Source organism: Geotrypetes seraphini, chromosome 8 (genome assembly GCF_902459505.1).
Source record: "Geotrypetes seraphini chromosome 8, aGeoSer1.1, whole genome shotgun sequence".
Lineage (NCBI taxonomy): Eukaryota > Metazoa > Chordata > Amphibia > Gymnophiona > Dermophiidae > Geotrypetes > Geotrypetes seraphini.
In genome coordinates, this window is record NC_047091.1 from 156123741 (window position 1) to 156136560 (window position 12820).

The 12820-nt window shown below is 44.4% G+C and overlaps 1 protein-coding gene across 4 annotated transcripts in view; it reads right to left on the minus strand.

Moving 5' to 3' along the window:
- Nucleotides 1–2491: 2491 nt before the first annotated feature.
- The window catches only part of BCL7A (BAF chromatin remodeling complex subunit BCL7A), a 120062-nt gene continuing 109733 nt past the window's right edge, over nucleotides 2492–12820 (minus strand). For all 4 annotated transcript variants that reach the window (XM_033957338.1, XM_033957335.1, XM_033957336.1 and 1 more), the window contains 2 exons: nucleotides 4839–4957; nucleotides 2492–3160 (listed from right to left, as the gene is read on the minus strand). In XM_033957338.1, the coding sequence (XP_033813229.1) occupies nucleotides 3086–3160; nucleotides 4839–4957 (194 nt within the window). In that variant the 3' untranslated portion in view covers nucleotides 2492–3085. The remainder of the gene's footprint in view (nucleotides 3161–4838; nucleotides 4958–12820) is intronic.

The following is a 12820-nucleotide window of genomic DNA, read 5'->3' on the forward strand; positions in this document are numbered from 1 at the left end:
CTTTTTGTTATGTGAAAAAATTTGTTCTAACCACCTCTAGTTTAAAAGCTGCTAACAAAAGGTGTGAAAAAAAATTATTTAAAAAAGTTACAAGATAATGGGAGGAAAAATAATTCCAGAGATTTACTCCCCTCTTCTACAAAGCCGCGCAGCAACAGCCCCGAAGCCCTTTATAGCTCTATGGGCTACGGGGCCGTTACTGTGCGGCTTTGTAGAAGAGGGGGTTAGTATATAAAAAAAATTTCTGCCTTTCAGCACAGATATGCAGAAATCTTTCTCCTATTCCCTTAAATAAATCCGGGCTCACTGATGCCTCAGTACCTGAAAATTCTGTTTGTCTGTATACTGTCCAATTATTCTTGAGAACAAATCTAAGTGAGCAGGTATCCTAGGTTACACTGGGCCATAGTTTGCCTTTAAAAGCCTCCTGTATGAATTCTATTAAAAGGCTCCATAACATTCTGGAATTTTAGCCTCTGAAACCCTTGTTCCAATTCAACGAGTCTTTGCCCGTGAACACTGCAATGGGGGACCTCACAAAACCCTGCGCCATAAAAAAGTACCCACTGGTTAGAACGACTAGAACTGGTGATGCCCGCATTCAAAGGACTTCATTTTCCTTTTTTCAACTTGTGCCCTTTCACTGCAAGTAGTCCTGGCCATGAGTGCTACTTTGGTACTCATATTACAGGTTCAGCTACTGCTGTAGCCTCAACCCCTATCACCATTTGTCACAATAAGAACCAGAATGGATCCAGATGGGTGATAAAGGGAGATTAGACCAAAACGAGATGGAGTTCCTCAAGGGAATGCCACAGACTACTGTGAAGGAACTTGGGACAAGTGCGCAGCCTTGTAACAGGGGGCCTTAGTGCAGGAAGGTAATTTGGGGATTAATAACTATGAACATGCTATATTAAAGGGTAGCATGGAGATTTTATATAATATAAAGTCTTTTTCCTTTTTTTAAGTGTCTTTAACATGAAAGCAGCAAATGCAAACAGAACAGTCAAAGTTCAAGCCATTTTCACCCAAGGAGAGTTCAGAAATAGTTTAGCAAGTTTAATAAGAAAATAGACTAAAAACAGTTCCATGCATTCCTGTATATGTTCATTTTGCATACTAGGTGCATCCGTGATCCAAAATGTTAATATTTTATTTTAAAAATGACAAGACCCATCTGCTCCATACAGAGCAATAAAAACAGCACAGTCATCACTGAGCACACTGAAAAACAACTTCATTACACAGAGCAAGCCTAAAATTTCTACAAAATGTAGAGAATCAGGAGGTAACATAGCCAAGGTGGCAATATTTATAAGAATGCCTCATAAGAGAGACAAAAGCTGGCCTTAGGGGACATTAGAGGCAGTTTCCAGGAAGGTTATGAATGACCAGGAACTTACTACCAAGCAAACTAGTGTCATCCTGAATGAAGATCAGATTTAAGACAAAGGCGCTGAGTAATCACTAGTGCATGGTAAGGTATGATAAAGGATGCCAAAGGCATATCCTGAGTGCCTCGTAAGGCATAAAATTGAGGGAGGTTTAAGCCTGCAAAATACACTGATATTAGAGAATGACATGGGGACAATTTTATCCCTGTCCCCATAGGAACTCAATTTCCCTGTCCCATCCCTCCGAGTTTTGTCGTCCCTGTCCCTGCTCCACTCCTGTAAGCTCTGCCTTAACCACACAAGCTTCGAACATTTATGAATTTAAAGTGTTTAAGGCTTGTGCAGAAGAGGTCAGAGCTTGCAGGAATGGGGTAGGGACAGGAAAAGAACTTGCGGGGACATGAAAATGAGTTCCCGCAGGGATGGGGAAAAATTTGTCCCTTTGTCATTCTCTAACTGATATTCTTCAATGCTAATCCTGTGTGCTGGCACACAAAAAGAACACCCAGATACTAAATATTATGTACATTTAAAAATGTTTAAAATAAAAGTTAACTCAATCCTTTTTCTCACTATTTCAATTGGAATTTCAGTGAAGCTAGAGCCCACTGTGATGTCACCAGCATTCACTAAGCATTTTTGCTATTGGTTGATGGCTTACAATGCTTAGTTACATGATACTGATAAATCTGTATTTTTCTTGTACTTTTTCTTTGGGAGCAAGGAAGATATATGAATGAATTCTGCACCAATCCCTTTCATTTTATAAAGTTGATAAAACTTGGAACTAATTTAGGGCCTAAGGTTTGTTCAATGATCTGCTTGTGTCTGAATTGGTTTAAGTATACAAGGCCCAGATGAAAAATTTCACTAACAAGTGCATATTTCCTGCATAGAGGACAGTGAAGAGAAAGGAAGTCAGCTAATTGCTTAATTTAGCAACTCTCCTAGTGAAGAAAGTCTGAGTATGTTCTATGTCTGGTACCACTGATGTTTAAGAGAAACTCAAATATTAAATTGGTTCACAGATTTGATAAACCATTAAGAGTATCCACCACAATTAAAGTAGAAGAAATACTGTATAATTGCTTTACTCCAGATGTGAAAATGGCTTCTTATTCATCCAGCTTTGCTACATTTGTTAACAAGTTGTATAGAATGAGAAAAAAAAAACTTGCTACATGGCATCATACAAACATAGGGCACTTTTGCAAAATAGGACATCGCAAAACAACTATAAAAACCGTTAGCAGTGTTTTCAGAACACAAGGCACAAAAGAAGCAGACAGCATGTCAGAACGAAGAACCTCACATGTAAGCTAATACCTGACCTGTACCATTTTTAAATATTTTACATTGTTAAATAGAGAAATGAAAAAAATACAGCAGCACAAATGTCCAACTGATTTTTAGAAACAGTGCGTAGACCCTCCTGAGTTGTTTACTCCAACCAATTTCAAAGACTGCAACTTAAAAAAAATTCTTAATTGATGCCTTGGAGGAAAAAAAAGTTTAGCAGTCTCAGAAGTCACACCTCTCTGAATTTTCTTGGAGTTCTCCTTGGTAACCTTGAAACACGTTCTAGAGTTCTGTTCTCATCAGAGCCATTTAGGTAAGATTGTTCTGTAATTAAGCCCACTGATGTACCTTACAGAAAAAAAAATGACCAGAAAATCTAATTGTATAGTCTAAATTTCCTCATCATTTTGTTGGGAAGCATCTACTTTAATCTTTTTAGAAGGCGGCACTCCTCCTTCAGAATCCTTAATGGAGGCAAAAAAAAAAGAAAGAAAGACATATCAGTGCATTAATCATGCTTGGTTTTGGTTCTATTCAGAGAAGGAACTCTGAGTACATAGGCTCAGCTTGGATTTTGTATATAAACTTTCTGAAGCATATGTATTACTTTAAATCACTTGACCATGTGAAGGCAGATTTCAAGTGGACAATAGCTTTAAAATTGAATTCTGATATAAAATGCTAATTCAACAAGACAGGCAGAGGACCCAACTTGTGCTCTAACTGGCAATGGGAGGCTAACAGGAACCAGACAGTGAGGTTTTTTTTCCTACTTATTTGGAAATTAAATTGAGGTCCTGCTTCCTTTTGGAAAGTTCTGCAAACTATATTTACCATATATACTCGAATATAAACTAAGATTTTTGGGCAAATAATATGGCCCCAAAATGGGGTTCTCGGTTTATATTCGAGCCTTCTTTGGATGATGGTGCTTTTCCCCTCCCCTCCCCACTGGATGACCAACAATGCTATTGTCCACCCCTCCAGATGCCTGGCATTGCTGTCCCTCCACCCCTTCACATGACCCGCAAAGCTATCTCTCCCCCACTCCCGATGACCACCACTGCTATCCTCACTGGTGACCACTGCTAGCTCCTCCTTCCCCCTGATGATCAGCAGTCCTATCTCCCCCCCCCCTCGTTGACCGGCATGCCTATCCTCCACTCCCCCAGACCAACATCACATTTACAGTCCCGATGTGCCTGCTGGCTCCTGCCCTCTCCGGGATTCTTGAAGGGAGTCAGGCAAGCCTTGAGCATGTGCAGACGATCAAGGTCCTTCACCAGTCCAGCACAGAGAGTTGGCTTCTTGAACATCGGGTTGTAAGTGCAATGTTGGTCTGGGGAAGGGAGGAGCGAGTAGTGGAGTACCTAAGACAGTGGCTTCCTCTGTATTTTTCTTTTGCTGTGGTCCACGCACCCTCTGAAGCAACTTCCTGTTTCTGCTTGAGTGGATCACAGCAAAGGAATGGTGCAGGGGAGGCCATGGGCAGCAAGAGTAAGGAGATGGTGGCACATGGATGGCAGGAAGGGGAAGAGATGGGGCACATGGAGGGAAGAGATGGTGCACATGGACAGAGAGAAGGGGAAGAGTTGGAAAGATAGATTTGAGATGAAGGCAGAAAAATAGAAGAAAACTGAATATGAAAATCAGTACCAAAGAAGGATATAGTGCAAAAAAGTGAAGGAGAGGAAAGAATAGCAAATGTCTTAGAAGGCCTTAGAAACAGAGTTAAGAGCACAGATGGAACAAGATGACTAGAAAAATAAAATCGCCAGATAACAAAGGTAGGAAAATGGTTTTTATTTTCAATTTAGTGAATGAAATATGCCAACTTTGTTTTCTGCATGTGTGACTGAGGCCAGGTGTTCTAGGGGGGGGATAACAAATGACACTCATATACCCAAATGTTTAACCTTGGGTTAACCTTAAAGTCAACCTTTTTCCCACATCTTTTTGGGGAAAAAGGTTACCTTGGTTTATATTCGGATCAATGTATATTTGAGTATATACGGTATTTCAATTATTTTAATGTTATTATAGACCACTTTGTAGCCTTTTCTGTTGAAGAAGTGATCTGTAACATAAATAAATTAAACAGACTCACTCACTGTCTGAGAGTTTTTGGATAGCAGAGTTTACCTGAGAGTTTTTGGATGACTCTGTAGTTAAATCTTTGTCTCCACATGGCTGCACTTCTGTTTTTTCTGAACTATTCATTGAACTTGCTATTGAAGACTGTGAGTTCTGCCCGGAAGTATCTGAAAACCAAAACAGAATGTGTATATATTTTTCCCCAGAATGTTAAAAACCTTTCTACACATAAACATACAGAGGGAGAATATGTAAAAACTGGCCTAATTTCCTCTGTTGCGTCCCTGATGACGTCATCGGGGACGCGGCAGAGGAAATTAGGCCAGTAGAAGAGCTGAAGAGCAGTGTGTTTAGTGTGCCTGGGATGCTGCTGGAGCTGCCAGGTTTGTCGGCCGTGTAGCGGTGGGAGGGTCGGCTGGGAGGGTCAACGGGGGTATCTGGTGTGGCGGGTAGGGTCGGCAGGAGGGAGGGGAGTCACGGCGTGTTAGTGGTGTGGCGGGTAAGGTCGGCGGCGGGGGGTGGTGGAGGAGGGGGAGTCGCGGTGTGTTACCTGGCTGGTCCTTCGATGTTTCTTGGCGGCCTACAGGCTCTGCATGCGCACTCCTACCTGCGGGTCCCTAAAGCGCATGGAAAACGGGTGCACGTAGGTGGAAGTGCGCATGCGCGCTTAGGGCTTTATTGTATTAGATTCAATTTTCTATACCGTTCTCCCAGGGGAGCTCAGAAAACACAGTTACTTACCGTAACAGGTGTTATCCAGGGACAGCAGGCACATATTCTCACATATGGGTGACGTCATCCACGGAGCCCCGATGCGGACAGCTGCACTGCACATGCGCAAGTACCTTCCCATCCGACGTAGGGCGCGCATCTCCTCAGTTCAGATAGCTAGCTAAGAAACCAACCAGGGGAGGTGGGTGGGTTGTGAGAATATCTGCCTGCTGTCCCTGGATAACACCTCTTACGTTAAGTAACTGTGCTTTATCCCAAGATAAGCAGGCAGCATATTCTCACGTATGGGTGACCTCCAAGCTAACCAGAATGGGATGGTGGGAGTGTTGGCATTTAGGAGAATAAATTTTGTAATACTGTTTGGCCAAAATGGCCATCCCGTCTGGAAAAAGAACCAAGACAGTAATGTGAGGTAAATGTAATGCAAGGTGAATGTATGAACCGAGGACCAAGTGGCAGCTTTGCAGATTTCCTCAATAGGAGTAGATCTAAAGAAAGCTACTGAAGCTGCCATAACTTTAACTTTGTGTGCTGTGACTTGACCCTCCAGTTGCAGCCCAGCCTGAGCATAACTAAACGAAATGCAAGCAGCCAACCAGTTGAAAATCATCCTTTTGGAAACTGGATGTTCCAACTTGTTTAGATCAAAGGAGACTTTAGGGATGGAAATCTGATAAGTTCTGATCCAGGGCATCAGAACACAGGCAAGGTCAGCACACAGGCAGTTCTGAACCAGGCCAGGTAGGCACACTGATCTAGGCCCTGTATACGGATCTAGGCCCTGTGAGGCCCTGTGTAGAAGTATGAACCTTTCTCTTTCCCTCTTGACAAAGCAAGGAAAAAGGTTTGCACCTTGAGACAGAATGCTGAGGCAGTCCCCCCTCCCCCTTTGTCACAAGATTCTTGCCACATATTAACCTGACACAGGTTTACCCTTATCTTATCTCGTACCTTGTTTAAGCATCCCTTATATGGGCAACAATCAGACTTTGCCTAAGTGCCAAAGCAGGCCCTGAGTTTAAGGCTAATCAAGAGAGCTTAAGAACCATGCATTATAACCTTTGGACTGTCACATGCTATAGTAAGATTTGAGACCTATCAGAAATGTACACATTGGGAATCACTTTATTATAACCATTATATGTATTCAGATGTCACGTGAGATAGTAACTTTGAGAAGCACATGAAATATGTAAACAATGAATTACCTTGGTCTAATCCTCACTACAAATGCATTATTAAATTATAACCTTGTAGAGCATTAGCTAAGTAATTAATGGAGCTATGATTCTCAATAAAAGGGGGAGACCCCATCCATTTAGGTCACCTCATCCCACTCTGAGCCTTGTGTGTGCAGCATCATTCCTACAGGAGACAAAAAAGTTGAGAAGATCTATGTGATTTAGTCCTTTGTAAATAGAAGGCCAAAGCACACTTGCAGTCCAGAGTATGAAGAGCTGTTTCTCCAGGATGAGAATGAGGCTTGGAAAAAAATACTGGAAGTACAACAGATTGATTGAGTTGAAATTCTATAACAACTTTGGGTAAGACTTTGCAAGCAGATGTGAGAACAATGAGGAAGACCACTTTCCAAGTGAGATATGTCAGATGAGCCGTAGACATTGGTTTAAATGGAGGCTTCATGAGTTTAGCAAGTACAACAATGAGGTTCCAAACCACTGGAGGTGGTTTGACAGTGAAAAGTACTTTCATAAATCTGGAAACCATAGGATGAGCAGAGAGGTTTCCCTTCAAGCGGTTGATGGAAAGCAGCAATTGCACTGAGATGGACTCTAACAGAGGTGGATTTGAGACCAGATTGAGATAGATGAAAAAGATAATACAGAACTGAAGACACGTCTTGCAGGACATTACTACCGAGGAGGTAGCGGAAGAGGCTCGGGTAGACACCCAGCGCACAACTTGGACTCCAAAACACGCTGATCAGCCCCCCCGGAAGGAGCGCAGAGTGGTAGTCATTGGGGACTCCATGCTGCGAGGAACCGAGGGTCCAATTTGCAGACCAGATTTGCAGTCAAGGGAGGTCTGCTGTCTCCCTGGAGCCAGGATTCGTGACATCACCACCTGTCTCGATAAACTACTAAAACCTAATGACCATTTCCCTATGCTTCTTATCCATGTAGGTACGAACGACACTGCAAGGAACACCTCAGAGAACATAACCGATGACTTCAGAGCCCTGGGTAGGAAGCTGAAGCAAACAGGTGCACATGTGGTCTTCTCATCCATCCTCCCAGTTAGAGACAGAGGAAGAGCCAGGGAAGAACGCATCCAACGTACCGAGTGGCTTCGCAACTGGTGCATAGAGATGAACTTTGGATTCCTACACCATGGAAAGGCACTCCAGGGACTGCAGGGACCGGACGGACTTCACCTGACCAGAAGAGGTAAAAACGTACTTGGCCACCGTCTAGCCCGCCTACTTTGCAGGGCTTTAAACTAGGTAAGTTGGGGGAGAGTATCCACTCACATTCCAGAGCAGTAAGGAATCATCCTGTGGAGGCGAGACACAACCGCTCTTCTGAGCCCAAGGTAAGCACCCATAATACGCATGACAGCCCTAGCAAACACAAGGGATGGAGGGCCATGTATGTCAATGCACACAGTTTAGGCAATAAAATTCTGCAATTGGAGACCGAGATAGTGAATGCCGACCTAGATGTGGTGGCGATATCCGAGACCTGGTTCACAGACTCTCATGGGTGGGATATGGCTATACCGGGTTACAGTTTACTTCGTCGTGACAGAGAGGGCAGGTTAGGCGGAGGGGTAGCGCTATACATTAAAGAAGGCATCAAAACCACCAGAATCACGGACGTTAAGTACACCAGGGAATCCCTCTGGGTGAACCTGGCCAGAGGGAAAGAGAAATGCCTGTATCTTGGTGTAGTATATAGACCTCCAAGACAACCGGAAGACAAAGACACGGAACTAATCGAAGACATAGAAAATATCGCTCTACAGGGGGACGTTGTACTAATGGGAGACTTCAATATGCCGGATGTAGACTGGAGCACACCTTCAGCAACAACCAGCGGCAGCAAGAGGCTATTAGTCTCCATAAGGGGAGCACGCCTCAATCAAATGGTAATGGAGCCCACCAGGGCCCAAACGATCCTTGACCTAGTACTCACCAATGGGGAAAGCGTCTCAGAAGTCTTCGTGGGAGATAAGCTAGCCTCCAGCGATCATAACATGGTATGGTTCCACCTGAGGAAAGGTTTCCATAGATCAAACACTAAAACAAAAGTACTCAACTTCCGAGGAACAGACTTTGCACGCATGGGAGTTTTCGTCCATCAGGCGCTCCAGGACCAAACTAAGACAGGGAATGTGGAGGATATGTGGTCATCCCTGAAATCTGTCATACATAAGGCAACCGGCCGTTACATAAAATCATCACATAAACAGCGAAGAAAAGACAAACCCCAGTGGTTCACCACAGAGATCTCACGTCTCGTTAAGGAGAAGAAAAACGCATTTGCTTCCTTCAAACGCACGGGGAAAAGCGAAGATCAACTGCTACACAGGATCAAGTCCACAGAGGTCAAAACGGCAGTCAGGGAGGCCAAACTTCGAGTGGAAGAAACTCTAGCAAACAACATTAAGAAAGGGGACAAATCCTTCTTCCGGTATATCAGTGACAGGAAAAAAAACACAGACGGGATAGAACGCCTGAGAAAAACGGACGGGAATTACGCAGAATCGGATCCCGAAAAGGCTGAACTACTGAATGAATACTTCTACTCGGTCTTCACCTGCGAGGCGCCAGGGTCCGGCCCTCAATTGAAGCCACAGTCAAACACAATAGACCCATTTCGGAATTTTAAATTCACACCCAGCGAGGTTTACTTTGAGCTAACAAAACTCAAGGTGGACAAAGCCATGGGACCGGACAATCTGCACCCCAGAGTGCTCATGGAGATAGGTGATGTCCTTGCAGAACCGTTGGCCGAGCTATTCAATCTCTCACTGAGTACAGGGACAGTCCCCTTGGACTGGAAAACAGCTAACGTCGTTCCTCTGCACAAAAAGGGTTGCAGGACAGAGGCTGCAAATTACAGACCGGTGAGTCTGACATCGATAGTATGCAAACTTATGGAAACACTGATCAAACGCCAATTGGACACGGTCTTGGACGAAGGGAATCTACGGGACCCCAATCAACATGGATTCACCAAGGGTAGGTCCTGCCAATCAAACCTCATCAGCTTCTTTGACTGGGTAACAAAAAGACTGGACGAAGGAGATTCACTGGACATAGTGTACCTAGACTTCAGTAAAGCTTTTGACAGCGTCCCACATCGCAGACTGTTAAACAAGATGAAATCGATGGGGTTAGGAGAGACTCTAACGGCATGGGTCAATGATTGGCTGAGTGGCAGACTTCAGAGGGTGATGGTTAACGGTACTTTCTCTGAGACATCGGAGGTGACCAGTGGGGTGCCGCAGGGCTCGGTCTTGGGTCCGCTCCTCTTCAACATATTTATAGGAGATCTGACTCAAGGGCTTCAAGGTAAAGTAACATTATTCGCCGACGACGCCAAACTATGTAATATGGTAAGCGAGAGCAATTTACAAGATAGTATGGCGCAGGACCTGCGTACATTGGAATGCTGGCCTTAAACCTGGCAGCTGGGCTTCAATGCTGGGAAGTGTAAGGTCATGCACCTAGGTAGCAGAAACCCGTGCAGAACTTATACCTTAAACGGGGAGACCTTGACCAGGACTTCAGCGGAACGAGATTTAGGAGTAATCATTAGTGCAGACATGAAATCTGCCAATCAGGTGGAGAAGGCTTCCTCAAGGGCAAGGCAGATGCTGGGTTGCATCCGTAGAAGTTTCGTCAGCAGAAAGCCTGCTGTCTTAATGCCACTGTACAGGACCATGGTGAGACCTCATCTAGAATACTGCGTGCAATTCTGGAAGCCACATTACCGCAAAGACGTGCAGAGGGTTGAGTCGGTCCAAAGGATGGCCACCAGAATGGTCTCAGGGCTTAAAGGTCTCTCGTACGAAGCAAGACTAAACAATTTGCAGCTCTACACTCTCAAGGAACGCAGGGAGAGGGGAGACATGATTGAGACGTTTAAATACGTCACCGGACGTATAGAAGTGGAAGATAACATTTTCCTTCTCAGAGGCCCCTCAACCACAAGGGGGCACCCGCTCAAACTCAAGGGCGGGAAATTTCACGGCGACACCAGGAAGTATTTCTTCACGGAGCGAGTGATTGATCAATGGAACAAGCTTCCAGTACAGGTAATCGAGGCCAGCAGCGTGCCAGATTTTAAGAATAAATGGGACGCCCATGTGGGATCACTACGTGGGTCAGGGCAAAACATTGGCTAATCTTAAGGGGAGGGTCTATAGAGTGGGCAGACTTGATGGGCCTTGGCCCTTTTCTGCCGTCATCTTTCTATGTTTCTATGTTTCTAAGGAGGTAGTCGAGGCTCCTTATGATGAAGATTGCACCAAGCGGAAAACCTAGTCCACTTCTGGTTGTAACATTGCCTAGTGGCAGGTTTTCTGGAAGCATTTAAAATGTCTTTGACAGATTGAGAAAACTGAAGGTGTGAAGTTATATTGAAAGGAACCAGGCTGTCAGATGTAGACTAAAGGGTTGGGATAAAGAGAACCATAGCTCTGTGTAAGCAGAGACGGAAAAACTGGTAGAAGTAGTGGCTCCCTGTTGCTGAGCTGAAGTAGAAGGGAGAACCAAGGTTGTCTGGGCCACAAAGGAGCTATTAGAATCATGGTGGCATGTTCTTGTTTGAGTTTGACAAGTGTCTTGAGAATAAGAGGAAATGGAGGGAACGCATATAGGAATTTGTTCGTCCATTCCAGAAGAAAAGCATCTGCTTCCAGGCGGTGAGGAGAGTAGATTCTGGAGCAAAACTGGGGCAGTTTGTTGTTGTGGGGAGTCCCCCACTGAGAAAAAAATGTGATTGAGAGACAGAGAATTGAGTGTCCATTCATGAGGTTGCAGACGACTCAAATTTGTCCGCTAATTAATTTTTCTCTCCTTAAATGTAGACAGCTCTCAGAAAAATGTTGTGAGGGATTGCCCAATTCCAAATCTTTTGAGCTTCCTTGCAAAGGAGAAAGGATCCTGTTCCTCCCTGCTTGTTCACATAGTACATAGCTACTTGATTGTCTATACGAATGAGCATGACTTAATTTTGAAGAAGATGCTGAAAAGCTTTGAGAGCATTGAAGATCACTCTGAGTTCTAACAGATTGATGTGATTTTGATGGTCTGTGGCGGACCAATGCCCTTGAGTACGGAGCCCATCTAGATAATCCCCCCCCCCAAGCGTAGGTCGAGAAATCTGTTGTAAGAACCTTCTGATGAGGGTGCGTTTGGAACAGCAATCCTCTGGAAAGATTGGAAGAAAGCATCCACCACTGAAGAGATTGCCGTAGAGAAGATGTCACTGTAATGTGCTGAGAGAGCGGGTTGAAAGCCTGCGACCATTGAGAAGCCAGAAATCCTTAGGTGAGAAATCCTTAGGTGAAGTCTGGCAAAAGGAGTCACGTGAACAGTAGAGGTCATGTGACCTAGGAGAATCATCATGTGTCTTGTTGAGAGTGAAGTGAGGATGGACACTTTTTGGCAAAGTTGCACAATAGCCTTCTGACGCTGTTGGGGAAGGAATGCTCTGAGTTGCACAGTGTCTAGAAGAGCTCCAATAAATTGTAAAGGCTGAGAGGGCTGCAGTTGAGATTTGTGAAAATTGATTTCGAATCCCAAATTTTGCAGGAACCAAATGGTCCGTTGTGTCGCTACAGTAACCCCCTGAGACATACGGTCTTTGATGAGTCAATTGTCAGATATAGAAAAACCTGGAGTCCATGACTTCGTAAGGCTGCTGCTACTACTACCAGGCACTTAGCAAAAACTCTGGGAGATGATGCCAAATGATACCCTGTATTGGTAATGTTGATTTCCCACCCGAAATCTGAGGAACTTGCGAGAGGCTGGATGAATAGGGATGTGAGTGTAAGCCTTCCTGAGATCCAGAGAGCATAACCAATCGTTGTGATCCAGAAGGGAGTACAAAGATGCCAGAGACAGCATCCAAAAGTTTTCTTTGACAAGAAATTTGTTGAGAGCTCTGAGATCCAATATTGGTTAGAGACCTCCTGTCTTCTTCAGGACAAGAAAGTAGCTGTTCCAGGGGAACTTTCTCGACAGCATTGAGAATGAGCACAGCTGGGACTTCCTGGAGAAGAAGAGAGGCCTGCGAAGGATTGGAAGGAAACTCTTTTGGTGG